The 18700-nt window shown below is 36.5% G+C and overlaps 1 protein-coding gene across 1 annotated transcript in view; it reads left to right on the top strand.

Moving 5' to 3' along the window:
- The window catches only part of CDCA2 (cell division cycle associated 2), a 54555-nt gene that overhangs the window by 17399 nt on the left and 18456 nt on the right, over positions 1-18700 (top strand). The window contains exons 11-13 of the mRNA XM_058287834.2: positions 7790-7868; positions 8886-8971; positions 10132-10266. Coding sequence (XP_058143817.1) covers positions 7790-7868; positions 8886-8971; positions 10132-10266 — 300 coding nt within the window. The remainder of the gene's footprint in view (positions 1-7789; positions 7869-8885; positions 8972-10131; positions 10267-18700) is intronic.

Genomic DNA, 18700 nt, shown 5'->3' with positions numbered 1-18700 from the left:
TAAAAAAATAAAAATAGGGGTATGCAGATGTGACTCATGTGGTTGAGCACCCACCTCTCACACCGGAGGTCCAGTGCCTCCTGAAAACAGACAACAATCAAACAAATGAAGAAACCAACTTGGGACTTGATGTGGCTCAGTTGAGCACCAGCTTGTCACATACAGGGCCCTGGAGGGTCCTGCATTCAATCCCCGGCCCTGGTATCTTAAAGAAAGAAAGAATTCAAATCAGACACCTAACCTCAAAACTGGAAGTAAAAGAAAAGCAAACTAAATCAAAAGTGAGACGAAGGAAGGAAATAGATATTAGAGGAGACATAAAAGAAACAGAAAACTAACAATTGAATCAGCAAAACCAAAAGTTGGTTCTTTGAAAAGATCAATAAAATTGACAAACCTTTAACTAGACTGACAATGAAAAAAAAGAGAGGCTACAAATAACAAAAATCAGAAATGAAAAGGGAGATATTATTATTGCCCATTGAATTAAAAAAGACTATTATGATAGTATGGAAGCCAATAAATTAGATAACCTAGATGAACAAATTCTTAAAAATAAACACACTACCTACATCGACTTGGGTGGAAATTGAAGATCACAACAAACCAATCATTAGTGAAGAGATTGACTAACTTAAAAAAAAAAAACCTTCCAACAAAGAAAAGCCCAGAACCAGATGACTTCACAGGAAAATTCTACCAAACATTCTGCAAAACGTAGCTTCAATTCTACTCGAGCTCTTCCAGAAGTTGAGGAGGAGGGAACACTTCCTAATTCATTCTGTGAGGACAACATCAACTTCATACTGAAGCCAGACAAAGATACCACAAGAAAAGAAAACTACAGACAATATATATATATTTTTTTAAGATTTATTTTTTATTATTATTCCCCCTGTCCCCCAGTTTTCTGCTCTCTCTGTCCCTTCGCTGTGTGTTCTTCTGTGACTGCTTCTATCCTTATCAGTGGCACCAGGAATCTGTGTCTCTTTTTGTTGTGTCATCTTGTTGTGTTAGCTCTCCGTGTGTGCTGCACCATTCTTGGGCAGACTGCACTTTCTTTCGCGCTGGGCGGCTTTCCTTACAGGGCGCACTCCTTGTGCGTGGGGCTCCCTACACGGGGGACACCCCTGCGTGGCATGGCACTCCTTGCGCGCATCAGCACTGCACATGGGCCAGCTCCACACGGGTCAAGGCGACCCGGGGTTTGAACTGCGGACCTCCTATGTGGTAGGCAGACACCCTATCCATTGGGCCAAGTCTGCTTCCCAAAACAATATGTTTTTAAAATATAGATTCAAAAGTATTCAATAAAATACTAGCAAACTGAATCCAGCACCATATTAAAAGAATTATACACCATGATCAAATGAAATTTATCCCCAAATGCAGTTGGGTCTACATTAAAATTAATTAATGAAATAAACCAATTAGTAGAATGAAGGAAAAAAATCTATGATCATCTTATTGATGCAGAAAAGGCATTTGACAAAATCTAGCTCCCCTCGATAAAAATACTCAGAACATTAGGAAGAGAGGGAAACTTTGTGAAGATGATAAAGGGCATATATGAAAATCTCACAGCTCACATCTTAATGGTAAAAGACTGAAAACTTTCCCTCTAAGATGGGGAAGAAGACAAGGATGCCTATTGTCACCACTGTTATTCAGCATTTTACTGGAAGTTCTTACCAGAATAATTAGGGAAAAAAAAAAAAAAGATAAAATAAAAGACATCCAAACTGGGAAAGTCTCTTTGCAGATGATATGATCCTATATGCCAGAAACCCTGAGAAGATCCACAATAGTGCTCCTAGAACTAATAAAAGAATTCAGCAAAGTGGCAGGGTACAATTTCAGGACCCCAAAATCAGTAGTGTTTCCATACATAAGCAGTGAACAATTAGAAGAAGAAATCAAGAAAAAAAATTCCATTCACCATAGCAACTAAAAAAATCAAATGTCTAGGAATAAATTTAACCTACGATGTAAAGGACCTGTACACAGAAAACTACAAAACATTGCTAAAAGAAAACAAAGAAGATCAAAGTAAATAGAAAAATAGTCTATGTTTATGGATTGGAAGATTAAATATCATTAACATGTCAATCTAACCCAAAACAATTTATACATTCAATGCAATCCTAATCAAAATCCCAACGACCTTTGCAGAAATAGAAAAGCCAATCATCAAATATATATGGAAGCATAAGGGGCCACAAATTCACAGCATTGTACTAGCACAAAGTCAGACAGATAGACCAATGGAATTTACTTGAGAACTCAGAAATCAGCCCCTCACTTTGTACCCAACTGATTTTTGACAAAGGGGCAAATACCTCTCAATTGGGAAAGAGTAGATTCTTCAACAGATGGTGCTGGGAAAACTGGATCTGTTTCAATAAAAAGGAGAACCTCTACCTCAACTCTTACACAAAAATCAACCTAAAATGGATCAAAGATCTCTCTCTATATATGACAGAACTATTAAACTCTTAGAAGAAAATATAGGGAAACGTCTTTAGAACAATACCTCATGTTAGGCAATGTTTCTCAGACTTTCCACCCAAAACACACGCAGCAAAAGAAAAAATTAGATAAATGGGTCCTCATCAAAACTTCTGAACCTCAAATGAGTGTATCATGAAAGTAAAACAACAGCCTACAGTATGGGAGAAAATATTTGGAAACTATGTATCAGGTAAAGATTAATATCCCAAACATATGATTTCCTTCAACTTAACAATAAAAAAGACAATCCAGTTTAAAAATGGGCAAAAGACTTGAAGAGACATTGTCCAAAAAAGATATACAAATGCCAGAAAGCCTATTAAACGAAACTCAACATCATCAGCAATCAGAGTAATGCAAATCAAATCCATAATGTTACCATTTCACACCCATTAGTATGGCTACTATTAAAAAAACAGAAAAGTACAAGTGTCAGAGAAGATGCAAATAGGAACACTCATTTATTGCTGGTGGAAATGTAAAATGGTGTAGCCTCTGTGGAAGACATTTTGGTGGTTCCTCAGAAAGTTAAGTATAGAATTATCATATAAACCAACAATCCCACTACTAAGTTAGAATTGAGAGCAGGGACTCAAAAGGATATGTGCACACCAGTGTTCAGAGTGGCATTATCCACAATTGCCAAAAGATGGAAGTAACCCCAGTGTCCATCAACTAATGAATAGATAAATGAAATGTGATATATACGTGCAATGGAATACTGTTTAGCCAAAGAAAGGAAAGAAGTCCTGATACATGTGACAACATGGATGAACCTTGAAGACATTATGTTTAGTGTAAATAAGCTAGACACAAAAGAACAAATATTATATGATCTCACTTATTTGAAATAATTAGAATAAGCAAACTCATAGAGTTAGAATGTAGAATATAGGTTACTAGGGAATGGTTGAGACTAGGGCATGGGAAGCTAAGCCTTAAGATGTATTAAGTTCTTACTTGGAAATATAGAAATGCTTTGATAATAGATGAATGGTGGTAATAGTAGCACAACATTGTGAACATAATTAACAGCACTGAAATGTGATTAAAAGGAAAAATGTTAGATTGTATGTATTGTAGAAATAATTTTTTAAAATCCGTGGAACCAAAAAACATAAACCATAGAACCATATTACACAGTGAACCCTTAATTAAACCATGTACTACAGCTTATAGTACGATTATAAAATGTGCTGTTATCTATTGTAACAAATATTCTATACCAATGCAAGGTGTCAATAACGGGTGTTATATGGGAATCCTGTATTTTATGCATTGTTGTTTTGTAAACCCACAGTTTCTCTAATGAAGAAAGAAAAAAGTAGACCCAGAAATGATACAATTTAATAAAATTTGTAGACAAGGTCAGTAAGAGTCATAACTATATTCCTTTTTTTTTTTTAAAGATTTATTATTATCTAATTTATTTCTCTCCCCTTCCCCCCGCCCCCGCCCCAGTTGTCTGTTCTATGTGTCCATTTGCTGCGTGTTCTTTTGTCTGCTTCTGTTGTTGTCAGTGGCACGGGAATCTTGTGTCTCTTTTTTTGTTGTTGCGTCATCTTGCTGCATCAGCTCTCCGTGTATGTGGTGCCAATCCTGGGCAGGCTGAACTTTCTTTTGCGCAGGATGGCTCTCCTTATGGGGTGCACTCCTTGCGTGTGGGGCTCCCCTATGTGGGGGCACCCCTGCGTGGCACAGCACTCCATGTGCGCATCAGTGCTGCGTGTGGGCCAGCTCCACATGTGTCAAGGACGCCCGGGGTTTGAACTGTGGACCTCCCATCTGGTAGACGGACACCCTATCAACTGGGCCAAGTCAGCTTCCCTGTATTCCTTAATGTTCAAGAATATCAAGATAAAAATGGGCTTGTTAAAGACATGAAAGTTATGGAAAAGACCAAAATCAGACTCATTCATAAAACTCCAATCTCTGAGAAGAAAAATATGTTGAATGGGATTAAGAGCAGATTAGAGTCTGCAAAAGAGATTAGTGATTTTTAGTCAGCAATAGAAATTATTCCCAATGAAACAAAAAAAAAAGAATGAAAATGAGCAGGAGCATCATGGGCTGGAACGACTTCAGGTGGCCTAATATGTGTGTAGAGTACCCGAAGTTGGAAAGAGATAGAAAAGATCAGAAAAAAAATTTGGAGAGATAATGGCTAAAAATGTTCAAATTTGATGACAACGTAAAAACTGCAGATCATAGACTCGAACAAAGACCAAGCACAAGAAACATGAAGAAACAACACTGAAGCACATCATAATCAAAGTGTTTAAAATAAATGATAAAGAGAAAATTGTAAAAGCAGCCAGAGAAAAAGGACGACATACATAATAACAAATATAAAAATGGCAACAGACTTCTCATTTGTAAACAATGCAAACCAGAAGAAATTCAGCACATCTTTATTGTACTTAAAGGAGAATGGGGGTGGACTGTCAAGCTAAGTCTCTCAACCCAGTTCCCCAGGAAAACTATCTTTCAAAACAAATGTAAAGTCAAGGCTTTTCTCAGACATTTTAAAAAAAAGAAAAGAAAACTAAAGGAATTGATCACGATGAACGCAATATAAGAAATGTTAAATAAATTCTCTAGGCCAAAGAAAAATGATTCCAGGTAGAAATCTGCATCACTGAAAAGAATAAAGAGCTCTGAAAATGCTTAATAGTGATTAAATAGAATAGTATTTTTTGTTTTTATCTCCTTTAAAGATAACTGTTTAAAGCAAAAGTAACAATAGCGTACTATTTAATTTATAACGTGTGAAAGTAACATATATGACCAAAAACAGCATAAAGTCTGGGAGAGAGAAATGGAATCATACTGTGTTAAGGTTCTTATGCAGTACACAAAGTGTTGTAAGTTTTAAGATGTCTACTACAACACTAAAGCAACCATAATGAAACAACAAAAATACATGAGAAGCAGCTAAAGTGGTTCTTCAAAGGAAATTTTTAAGAAGATATACCTATATTAGAACAGAAGAAAGGTCTCAAATCAATCTCAGCTTCCATTTAAAAATTAAAAATAAATTAAGGTCAAATTAAGTAAAAGAAAGGAAATAAATGAGAAATCAATGAATAGAAAACAGAAAAACAATAGAGAAAAATCTTCTAAAGCAAAAGGTTGTGCTGTGAAAATAACAGTATTAATAAATCTCTAATCAGACTAATCAAGATAAAAGGAGAGAAGACTCAACTTACGAACATCAGGAATGACAGAGGTACCATAACTACGTATTTTCACAGACATTTAATGGATCATAAGAATACTATGAACAACTTAATGCCAGTGTTAAAAAAACAAAAAAAGCTTAGATAAACTAGAAATATTCCTTGATAGAGCCAAACTAACAAAACTCAAGAAGAAACAGAGCCCCATATTACGTAATTTTTTCTTTAAATTGCAATTAAAAGCTTCCCATTAAGAAAACTTTAGAGGGAAGCGGACTTGGCCCAGTGGTTAGGGCGTCCGTCTACCACATGGGAGGCCCACGGTTCAAACCCCAGGCCTCCTTGACCCGTGTGGAGCTAGCCCACGCTCAGTGCTGATGCACGCAAGGAGTGCCCTGCCATGCAGGGGTGTCCCTACGTAGGGGAGCCCCACGCGCAAGGAGTGCGCCCCATAAGGAGAGCCGCCCAGTGCGAAAGAAAGTGCAGCCTGCCCAGGAATGGCTCCGCACATACAGAGAGCTGACACACAAGATGATGCAACAAAAAGAAACACAGATTCCTGTGCCACTGACAGCAACAGAAGCGGACAAAGAAGAAGATGCAGCAAATAGACACAGAGAACAGACAACTGGAGCGGGGGTGGGGGGGAAGGGGAGAGAAATAAAATAAATAAATAAATCTTTAAAAAAAAAAAAAGAAAACTTCAGAATCATGATTTTACTGATGAATTCTACCAAACATCTATCGAAGATGTACTTCTAAGTAGTCTCTTACCCAAAAATGAGTTCCTCATTGCTTGAGGAACTTGATACCCAAATCACTCAAACATAAAAAAAGAAAAATACAGTCCAATATCCTTATGAATATGGATGTGAATTCTTAACTATATTTTAGTAGTTGCTGAAGGCAAGGAGATGTTAGAAGAGATGTGATGTGGGGGCATTTTTGGGATTTTGAGTTGTCCTAAATGATATTGCAGGGTCAGACGCTGGACTTTATATATCCTGCCATAACCCACTGAATGTACTGGGGAAGAGTGCGAACTACAGGGTAAACTATTATCTATGTAGGGCAGCAGTGCCCCAAAATATGTTCACCGAGTGCAATGAGTGTACCACAGTGATGGGGGAAGTTGTTGGTGTGGGAGGAGTGGGGTGGTGGGGGTGGGGTGGGAGGTATGCAGGAACCTCTTATATTTTTTAATGTAATATTTTGTTTGTAATATATGTATCTTAAAAATATGTAATTTACAAAAATGTGATTTGGGGATGGGGAGTGGGTTATATGGGAACCTCTTATGTTTTTTGTTTTTTTCTTATGTTTTTTAATGTAACGTTCCTTGTGATCTATTAACTTTAATTTTAAAAAAATAAAAGCAATTAAAAAAATATATATATATCATGGCCAAGTGAGATTTATCTTGTGGACGCAATGTTTCTTTAACATTTGAAAAACCATAGGTATAATTTATTTGTCATATCAACAGACCAAGAAAGAAAAAAATATATGGTCATCTTGGTAGAGATATAAAAAGCATTTGACAAAGTCTAGCATCCATTTCTAATAAAAATTTAGCAAGCTGGTGACAAAAGGGAATTTTCTCAATCTGATAAATTGCAGCAATGAAAAACCAACTGCTACCATTATATTGGCAATTACATGAGAGAGAAGGTTTGACATCTGGGTTGATATTCCCATTCTACCTTTAAGTTTCCTTAAATGATATTGTAATGGTAGAGTATGTATAATAATGGATTTTCTTATTTACTTTATAGAAGTAGGACATGGGATCTTAAATAAACCAAAAAGTAACTTATCAGTGGATCATTACTGCTATTTTCAATTAAAATTTTTAGTTTAATTGTGTTGGATAACAGTAATCATGGTGGTACTGAAAAGATAATTGGTAAATGTTGTAAAGGCTATGTATTTTATATTCGTTTTCTTTGAAATCTTTTTCTAAAATCTTTTGATTTTTTATCTTTATTGTTTATTATAATTCCTCCCAGCAAAGTTAGTCCTTATTTCTCTTTTGGGAAGGTCATTATATATTGAATGAATTTAAGAATGTTGAATTTCTTCTCTTTTTGTTTGTTTAGGAAAACATAGAACCACTTCAGGTGTCATTTGCTGTTCTAAGCCCTCCTAGTAACGCTTCTATCTCTGAGAATTTTTCAGGTAGTAACTTTTGTTTATCTTATGATCATAAATGTCATTTTCAACATGTGACTATATGAAACTTAACCTTATTTCTTTTTCAATTTTTATTTTTAGTACAGTAATGCCTGCTTGGCTTAAATATAAAAAATCCTATATAAAACTTAAAAGAAATCTCTTATCTAAGGGACCTTTCTATTTCAAGTCCTACACTTTATCACCCCCATGTAACTTCTTTAAATGGGTACCCCATTTTTCAAGTCACTCTAAGCATTGGGGTTTGCCCTTGCAACTCCTAAGCATCCACAGTAAGCTCCTTTTGGCAGTTGACTGTGAAGGGTCTTTCTTGAATAACCAAAATTGTTCATTAACATTAGCATGGTATTTTTGGTACATGTACTTTCCAAGGTCTCAGGCATTTTTATGAAATCATGACAAGGCAACAAAGAATTCTCTTAGCTTTCCTGATAAACTAGAAGCTAGCTGGCAAAGGTCATAGGAGAAGCGCTTAGAATGGGAACCAATACTCATGTCTCTCCCCTGGTCAAAATCCTTTAATGGCTTCTCACTGACTATAAGACAAATTCCAACCTAATTAAGCTAAATTAGAGCTAAAATTTGAACTATTAGCTCTCAAGTTCCGAAGTCTATGCCCTTAAACGTTATACTGCCTTTGGTTATATCATTTAAAGTGATCAAATTAAAATTTTTCTAAACTTTCTAAAATTAAATAAAGTATTTGCATAGCCATCTTAATCTCCTTTCTTGAAATTTCATTGTACAAAAAGTAGTTTGGAATAAATAGGATATTGGTGGAAATACATATATTCATTGAAATATGATTTAATCTTGTTAGATCAGCATTGTAATAGGTTAAGCGGTCACCATAGGAGGTGATGAAAGTATCTGGATATTCAGTAAAGTAGATCTGATATTCAAAACAAAGATAGGTATTAAAAAAGAGAATTTAGTTTATCCTAAAACAATGCATCTTATTTTTTATTAGCTACCTTAATATTGCTTCTATTTTATTTTCAGGTATTGATACCTTTATTTCAAATAATCATGAGAAAATATCCTCATGTAAAACACTTAGAATAACACGTACCTCTACAAGAAGAAAGGTAAGTGTTTATATTTGGCACAGTGTATCTGTTTTCAAATCTTGCAATATATTTTTTTTCTTTTCATTGTCGTGATAATGGGTAAAATCTTGGTTTGGTCAATATCATTTACAACCAATACCTCATCCCACCTTTCATGTAAACCAGAGTAGTGATAATTTCCTGTTTTGATTGTAATGAATTCTGTTATTAGCAAATCCATTAAAATAAGATGTTCTTAGAGTTTAACACAAAGTTTGAACTGTTTTCAGTATAAGCATAACTTCGATTGAATTTATTTTGTTAAATTAGGTGAAACTGGATTTTTGTCTTTAACGTCATACAGATAAACATATACAGTTTTCTTTTTTTACCTGATATGTTTAGATGATAAACCTAGAATTCAAACTTAAGTAATCTAGCAGTTCATGAGTTTCCTCTAACCCAGCAACAGTATTTGCTAAAGTGCAGACACTCAGTAAATATTTGATGAATGAATAAATCCACTGATTCTTTAGTTGTTTTATTCTTTCTTTATTAATGCAAATGGTAGAGTATTTATGCTACTTGATTTATGTTTTAAGAGGTCAGAAATTAATATTTACTATTTCCTTCATTTGGACTTATGTTGGTGAATATACATCAAATGGAATTTGTGAATTAAGATGAAAGGGGGGAAGTAGATTGGGCTCAACTGATAGAGCATCCGCCTACCACATGGGAGGTCCAGGTTTCAAACCCAGGGCTTCCAGATCCATGTGATGGGCTGGCCCACGCACAGTGCTGATGTGTGCAAGGAGTGCTGTGCCACACAGGGGTGTCCCCACATAGGGGAGCCACACACACAAGGAGTGCACCCCATAAGGAGAGCCACCCTGTGCGAAAAAAGCACAGCCTGCCTAGGAGTGGCACTGCACACACGGATAGCTGATGCAGCAAGATGACACAACAAAAAGAGACAGATTCCCAGTGCCACTGACAAGAATGCAGGTGGACTCAGAAAAACACACACAGTGAATGGACACAGAGCAGATGGCGGGGGGGAAGGGGAGAGAAATTTTTTTAAAAAGATAAATTGGGATATAAAATGGTAGAAGCAAATGGGAAGAAAAACAAAATTGAAAAACTGAAATGTAAATGCTTGTGCTTTGTGGTATCTTTCCTTTAAATTTTCTTTATAGCAGTTGATGAATTTGGCAGAAGAGAGTGTTTGCAACTTAAATATGGATGTACAGCAATGTAAAGAAAAGAAAATTAATAGGAGGAAGTCTCAAGAAGCCAAGTGTACAAACAGAGCCCTCCCTAAAAAGAATCAGGTAAGTGTGTATTTAACGATAGAATAAGAGTAGAATCAGGTTAGTGTGTATTTAACGATAGAATAAGAGTAGAATCTTGTAGAGTTAGAAAGGGCCATAAAAGGATATATACTCAACTCTTAATTGCTTGAGGGAGATTTTTCCACCTTGTTCATCTTTGTGTTGCCTACATCCAGCACAGGAAGAAATAGGTACTCAAATTTTAAATTGATTTATACCGTTGAATCACATTCCCCAGAATTGTCCTCTATGCCCATATAAACTGTTTCTTCTCTGGGTGATTTCATATGCAACATGTTTGATGACTCCCAAATCTACCTGAACTATAAATTTAAGTTCAACTGTCTACTTGAAATCTCTTCTTAAACCATCCTCCATGTGCCTCAAAATTAACATTTCCAAAATTAACTCAGAATGTCATTCCTGTACACACAAAACCTTCTTTAAACCCACCTCTCCCACCACAACTCCCATGAAAGAAAAATTGCTATTTTCTTGATTGAATGGTACAAACATCCTTGAATCATCAAACCCAGAAGAAACTGTTACAATCCATATTTTAGGTCACACACTCCATTCATAAAATGGTGAAAAATCCCTTGCTGAAGAAAATTAACATAAATTTTAAAATACACATGCAATTTATCTATTCTATTAAAAATGGATTTTCTTCATATACACTCCCCTTTTTTATTCACTTTTTCTTTTGAAATACTTTCAAACTTACAGAAAGTTACAAAAATAATATGGATTCCTTCTGTACAAAGAACTCCAGTAAACCTCTATACCCCCCCATAACCAGATCCACCAATTTTAACATTTTGCCACATTTGCTGTATCATTTATCCATTTATCTACCTATTTATCAACCTATTTTATAAATGCTTGAGTGTAGGTCATATATACTATGCTCCTTTAACACTTAATACTGCCATCTACATTTCCTAAGAACAAGGATTTTCACCTATGCAACCACCTTAAATATAAATATAAATTTCAAGAAATTTAACATTGATAGAAAGTTTATAGTTTATATTCCACTTTTTTTATATGTCCCAATAATGTCTCTTTGGCCTTTTCTCCTCCCCTACTGGATCCCATCCAGGATCGTGTATTGCTTCAGTTGTCTCTGTCTCTCTAGTTTCCCTTCTTTTTTTAAAATTTGTGGGACCATATATGCAACTTCCCATCTGAACCACTCCCAAGCATACCATTCAGTGGGATTATTCCCATTCACAACACTGAGTTACCATTACCACCTTCCATTTCTAAAAAGTTCCCATCTCTTCAAACAGAAACTCTATAACCATGGTGCATTAACTCCCCATTCTCCCAACCCTCTGTCCCTGGAAACCTGTTCTCTAATCTGTTTCTGTGAGCTTGCATATTCATCAATATTTTCATTTTAGTTATCATGGGGTTCAAATGAAACATCCTAAATCTGTAACAAACTCATTTGCTTTGATACCAACTTCAATAGTATACACAAACTATATTCCTATACCCTTTCTTCCCTCCACCTTTATGTAACTCTTCTCAGAGATTATATGTTTTATATTAGGAGTCCAAACCCATCAATTTATCATTCATTTTATACATTTACCTTTTAGATCCTGTACGAAGCAAAAAGTAGTTATAAAACAAAAACAGCACTGGCATTTAAATTTACACGTCATTGCCCTCACTGGAGATATTCCTTTTTTTTTTTTAATTTTAAAAACTATTGAAGCACATCATTCATACTTGAAAATGCATAAGCAATGAGTGTATAGTGAAAGTTGTGAACTTAGAAAACAAATATACATAACATCATACAGGGTTCCCATACCTGCCCCGCCGCCCCCCAAAAAACATTGCATTACTCTGAAACATGTATAACAAATTATGAAAAAGCATTGTCAAAGTATTACTTCTAACTGTAGTCCATGTCTTAGGTTTGGTGTATTTTCCCCCAACCCACCCTATTATTTTTTTCATAAACCATATAATTTATCTAAAGGGTACAATCAGTGACACTTGGTATAATTACCGAGTTGCACATTCATCACTTCAATCAATATTACAGTATTTTCATTACTCCAAACAGAAAAAGAAAAACAAAAAACAAACCACTATCATACCCACATGTTAGGACTACTAATTACAAATCCTATGATGTGCTTTCACTATTTCTGTTCATTTCTAAACATTTCCAAACTTTTTACCAATTCTGTACAGATTAAACCTCAGCTTTCGATTCTCTAACCACATTCTATTCGCTGGTGACTTATATTCTAGCTTTTAACTCTATGAATTTGCTCATTATATATAGTTCATAATAGTAAAGTCACACAATATTTCTCCTTTTGTGCCTGCTAGCTTCACTCAAGATGATGTCCTCCAGGTTCATCCATATTGTCTTATGCTTCAAGACCTCATTTCTTCTTCAGCTGAATAATACTGCATCGTGTGTATATACCACAGTTTGTTTATCCATTCATTGATTGATGGACACCTGGATTGTTTCCATCTTTTGGCAATTGTGAATGATGTTGCCATGAACATCATTGCACAGATGTCTGTTCGTGTCACATGCTGTCAGTTCTTTGGGGTGTATACCTAGTAGTGGTATTGCCAGGTCACATGGTAGATCTGTATCTAATTTCCTTAGGAACCATCAAAAAGACTTCCACAGTGGCTGTACCATTCTACATTCCCACCAGCAATGAATAAGTGTTCCTGTCTCTCCACATCCTCTCTTGTAGTTTTGTTTAGTTAATAATGACCATTTTAGTAGGTGTGAAGTGATATCTCATTGTAGCTTTGATTTGCATTTCCCTAATATCAGGGATGCTGAGCAGTTTTTCATATTTGTTTTTTTTTTTAAGATTTATTTAGTTATTTCTCTCCCCTTCCCCCCGCCCAATGCCCTGTTGTCTGTTCTATGTGTCTATTTGCTGTGTCATCTTCGTCTGCTTCTGTTGTTAGCGGCATGGGAATTTGTGTTTCTTTTTGTCCCGTCATCTTGTTGTATTAGCTCTCCGTGTGGGTGGCGCCATTCTTAGGCAGGCCGCACTTTCTTTCATGCTGGGTGGCTCTCCTTATGGGACACACTCCTTGCGTGTGGGGCTCCTCTACACAGGGGACACCACTGCGTGGCAGGGCACTCCTTGTGCACATCAGCACTGCGCATGGGCCAGCTCCACATGGGTCAAGGAGGCCCGGGGTTTGAATGCCAGCTCCACATGGGTCAAGGAGGCCCGGGGTTTGAACCGTGGACCTCCCATGTGGTAGATGGACACCCTAACCACTGGGTCAAGTCTGCTTCCCCGTGTATTTTTTTTTCCCCATTTGTATTTCTTCTTTAGAAAAATGTCTATTCACATCTTTTGCCCATTTTTTATTTGGGTCATTTCTGTTTTTTATTGTAGCTTCTCTCTGTATTACAGATATTAGACCCTTGTCAGATGTGTGATTTCCAAATATTTTCTCGCGTCGTGTAGGCTGCACTTTTACCTTCTTCACAAAGTCCTTTGAGGTACAGGAGTGTTTAATTTTTAAGTTTGAGGAGGTCCTATTTATTTTTTTTCTTTTGTTACTTGTGCCTTGGGTATAAGGTTTAAGAGACCCCCACCTACTACAAGGTCTTATAAATGTTTCCCTACATTATCTTCTAGGAGTTTTATGGTCCTGGCATTTATGTTTAGGTCTTTGATGCATTTTGAGTTGATTTTTGAATAGGGGGTGAGATAGGAGTTGTCTTTAATTCTTTGGTTATGGATATCCAGTTCTCCCAACACCGTTTATTGAAAGACTGTTCAGTCCTAGAAAAGTGGACTTGATAGGCTTATCGAAAATCAGTGCACTATAGAGGTGAGGGTTGATTTCTGAACTCTCAGTTCAATTCCATTGATCAGTGTGTCTATCTTTATGCCAATACCATGTTGTTTTGACCATTGTACCTATATAATACACTTTTGAAGGTCAGGGAACCTGGGTCCTCTGACTTCACTCTTCTTTTTTAGGATGTTTGGGCTATTTGGGACCCCTTTCCCTTCCAAATAAATTTGGTAATTGACTTTCCTATTTCTGTAAATTAGGCTCTTGAAATTTTGATTGGTTATTACATTGAATCTAGAAATCAGTTTGGGTAAAATTGTCACCTTCACGAAGTTTAGTCTCATCCATGAACATAGGAATGTCCTTCCATTTTTTTAGGTCTTCTTTGATTTCTTTTAGCAGTGTTTTGTAATTTTCTGAATACATCCTGCTTAAATTAATTCCTAGATATTTGAGTTTTTTTGTTGCTATTGTAAATAGAATTTTTTTTCTTGATTTCATTCTCAGCTTGTTCATTACTAGTGTATAGAAATGCTATTGATTCTTTTTTTTTTTTTTTAATTTCTCCCCCCCTCCCCCTCCCCCAAGTGTCTGTTCTCTGTGTCCATTTGCTGTGTGTTCTTCTGTGACCACTTCTATCCTTATCAGTGGCACCGGGAATCTATGTTTCTTTTTGTTGCATCATCTTGTTATGTCAGCTCTCCATGTATGTGGCACCATTCTTGGGCAGGCTGCACTTTCTTTCACGCTGGGCGGCTCTCCTTATGGGACGCATTTCCTTGCACGTTAGGCTCCCCTATGCGGGGGACACCCCTGCGTAGCACGGCACTCCTTGTGCACATCAGCACTGTGCATGGGCCAGCTCCACATGGGTCAAGGAGACCTGGGGTTTGAACTGTGGACCTCCCATGTGGTAGGTGGATGCCCTATCCACTGGACCAAGTCCGCTTCCCGCTATTGATTCTTGATTGTTGATCTTATATCCTGCCACTTTACTGAACTCATTTATTAGCTCTAATATCTTTGTTGTAGATATTTCAGGATTTTCTAAATATAGGAGCATGTCATCTTTGAATAGTGAGTTTTACTTCCTCTGTTCTAATTTGGATGCATTTTTTTGTCCTCCCTAATGCTCTTGCTAGAACTTCTAGCACAATGTTGAATAACAGAGGTGACAGTGGGCATCCTTGTCTTGTACCTGATCTTAGAAGGAAAGCTTTCTACCTCTTCCCATTGTTGGCTGTGGGATTTTCATATATGCCCTTTATTATGTTGAGGAACTTTCCTTTTATACCTATTTTTTGAAGTGTTTTTATCAAGAAAGGATGCTGAATTTTGTTTAAATGCCTTTACTGCATCATTCTAGATGATCATGTGGTTTTTTTCCCTTCAATTTGTTAATGTGGTGTATTACATTAATTGATTTTCTTTTGATGAACTACCCTTGCATACCAGGAATAAAACCCACTTGATCATTGATTGTGATGTGTAATTGTTTTTATGTGCTATTGGATTCAATTTGCAAGTATTTTTTTGAGAGTTTTTGCATCTATATTCATTAGAGAGATTGGGCTGTAATTTTCTTTTCTTGCAGTATTTTTATCTGGCTTTGGTGTTAGGGTGATGTTGGCTTCATAAAATATATTCGGTAGTTTTCTTTCTTCAATTTCTTGGAAGAGTTTAAGCAGGACTGGTATTAATTCCTCTCAAAATGTTTGGTATAATTCACCTGTGAAGCCATTTGGTCCTGGACTTTTCTTTGTTGGAAGATTTTTCATGACTAATTCAATATCTTTGTTTGTGCTTGGTTTGCTGAGTTCCTGTATTTCTTGTTGAGGTAGTGTAGGTTGTTTGTGCATTTCTAGGAATTTGTCCATTTGATTTAGATTGGCTAATTTGTTGGCATACACTTTCTCATAACATCCTTTCGTGATCCTTTTTATTTCTGTGAGGTCACTCATAATGCCATCCCACCCTCACTTTCATTCCTGATTTTATTTGCATCTTCTCCCTTTCTTTCTTTGTTAGTCTTGCCTAAGGGTTTGTCGATTTTATTGATTTTCCCCAAAGAACCAGTTTTTGGTTTGTTGATTTTCTCTCTTGTTTTTTTTTTTTTGGCCTCAATTTCGTTTATTTCTGCTCTAATTTTTGTTATTTCTTTCTTTTTGCTTACTTTGGAATTGGTTTGCTCTTCTTTTTCTAGTTTCTCCTATTCAGTTAGATCTTTGATTTTAGCTCTTTCTTTTTTTTTTTTTTAATATAGGCATTTAGGGCTTAGAATTTCCTTCTCAGCACTGCCTTCATCGAATCCCATAAGTTTTGACAATTTGTGACAATTTGTGACAATTTGACAATTTTCGTTTTCACTTGTCTCGAGACATCTACTATTTTCTCTTGCAATTTCTTCTTTGACCCAGTAATTGTTTAGGAGGGTGTTGTTTAGCCTCAAAATATTGGCACATTTCCCCCTTTCTCACCTGCTCTTGATTTCCAGCTTCATTCCATTATGATCAGAGAAGGTGTTTTATATAATTTCAATCTTAAACTTATTGAGAGCTGTGTTGTGGCCCACCATATGGTCTATCCTGGGAAAGATCCATGAGCACTTGAGAAGAATGTGTAACCTGCTAATTTGCGGTACAGCGTTCTGATTATGTCTGTCAGGTCCAGCTCATTTATCATATTGTTCAAGTTCTGTTTTTTTATTGATCTTTTGTCTAATTGTTCTATCTATTGGTGTGAGTAGTGTGTTGAAGTCTCCAATTGTTATTGTAGAGATGTCGCTTTTAGTTTTGCCAGAGTTTGCCTCATGTATTTTGGGGCACCCTGGTTAGGTGCATAGATATATATGACTCTTACTCCTTTCTGGTATTGTTACTTTTATTAATATGTAGTGGCCTTCTGCATCTCATCACTTTTTTTGTATTTCAAGTCTGCTTTGTCTGACACCACTATAGCTACTCCTGCTCTCTTGTTTGCTATTTGCATGAAATATCTTTTCCCAACCTTTCACTTTCAGTGTATTTGCATCCTTGGGTCTAAGGTGAGTCCCCAGCAGACAGCATGTAGATGGCTTATGTTTTCTTATCTATTCTGTCAACCTTTTTTTTTTTTTTTAGGCAGTTCAGGGGATTGAACTCAGGACCTGTATGTGGGAAGCAGGTGCTCAAACACTGAGCTACATCTACTCAAACACTGAGCTACATCTACTCCTCTCAGCTGATGTCTTTCAGTTGAGGAATTTGATCCATTAACATTCAGTGTTATTACTGTAAAGGCACGTCTGACTGCAGCCATTTTATCCTTTAGCTTTCATATGTTTTATCTTATTTTTATCCATATTTTTACTTTTGGTTACCATTTCTGAGAGTCCTCACTTCTACACTGTCTTCCAAGCCTCTCTTTTCTTTTCTGGCTGTGGAACTTCCTTTAGTGTTTCCTGCAGAGCTCATTCTTTTTTACGAACTTTCTTAGTTTCTGTTTATCTGTGAATATTGTAAGCTCACTGTGGTATTTGAAGAACTGTTTGACAGGTAAAGAATTCTTGACTGGTAGTTTTTCTCTTTCAGTACCATAATTATAGCATATACTACCTCTTTACCTCCGTGGTTTCTGAAGAGGAATATACACTAAGTCTCTTGGATACTCTTTGTATGTGATATTTCATTTTCTCTTGCTTCTTTCAGAATTTTTTCTATCTTTGGCATTTGGCATTCTGCATATTATGTGTCTTGGGGTAGGATATTTGAATTTATTCTACTAGGAGTATGCTGTGCTTCCTGGATACTTATAATCATGTCTTTCAAGAGAGTTGGGAAATTATCAGCTATTATTTCCTCAAATACTCTTTCTGGCCCTTTTCCCTTCTCATCTCCTTCTGTACCTCCCATAATATGCCTGTTGGTGTGCTTTGTGTTAATCATTCAACATCCTGAGCCCCTGCTCAATTTTTTCCATTCTTTTCCCTCTTTCTTCTCTCTTATTGCAGTTGTTCTTTCCTGTATGTCACTGGGTTTTTTTCTTCCATGTTTTCAAATCTGTTGTGTGCCTCTATTGTATCTTTTAAAATTGTTTCATTAGAGAAGTTGTGAACTTAAAGAATAATTATGCAAGTGCAGAATTTCCATACATTACCCCTCCACCACCACATTATTGTGGACTCTATTGTATTTTTAATCTCATTTATCGTGCCTTTCATTCCCATTTCTCTGTTATTTTTTCTAGCCAAGAGGTCAAATTTTTCTTTGTGCTCACTCAGTGTCATCTTTTTTTTTTAAAGATTTTATTTTTTATTTATTTCTCTTCCCTCTCCCCCCCAGTTGTCTGCTCTCTGTGTCCATTCGCTGTGTTCTTCTGTGACCACTTCTATCCTTATCAGCGGCAACAGGAATCTATGTTTCTTTTTGTTGCGTCATCTTGTTGTGTCAGCTCTCTATGTGTGCAGTGCCATTCTTGGACAGGCTACACTTTGTTTCGCGCTGGGTGGCTCTCCTTATGAGATGCACTCCTTGCATGTGGGGCTCCCCTACGTGGCACAGCCGGCACTCCTTGTGTGCATCAGCAGTGAGCATGGGCCAGCTCCACACGGGTCAGGGAGGCCCAGGGTTTGAACCGC

The sequence above is a fragment of the Dasypus novemcinctus genome, chromosome 25, assembly GCF_030445035.2.
Source record: "Dasypus novemcinctus isolate mDasNov1 chromosome 25, mDasNov1.1.hap2, whole genome shotgun sequence".
NCBI classification, from domain to species: Eukaryota; Metazoa; Chordata; class Mammalia; order Cingulata; family Dasypodidae; genus Dasypus; species Dasypus novemcinctus.
Note: the sequence above shows the minus strand (reverse complement) of the source record. Positions and strands in the feature narration are given on the sequence as shown.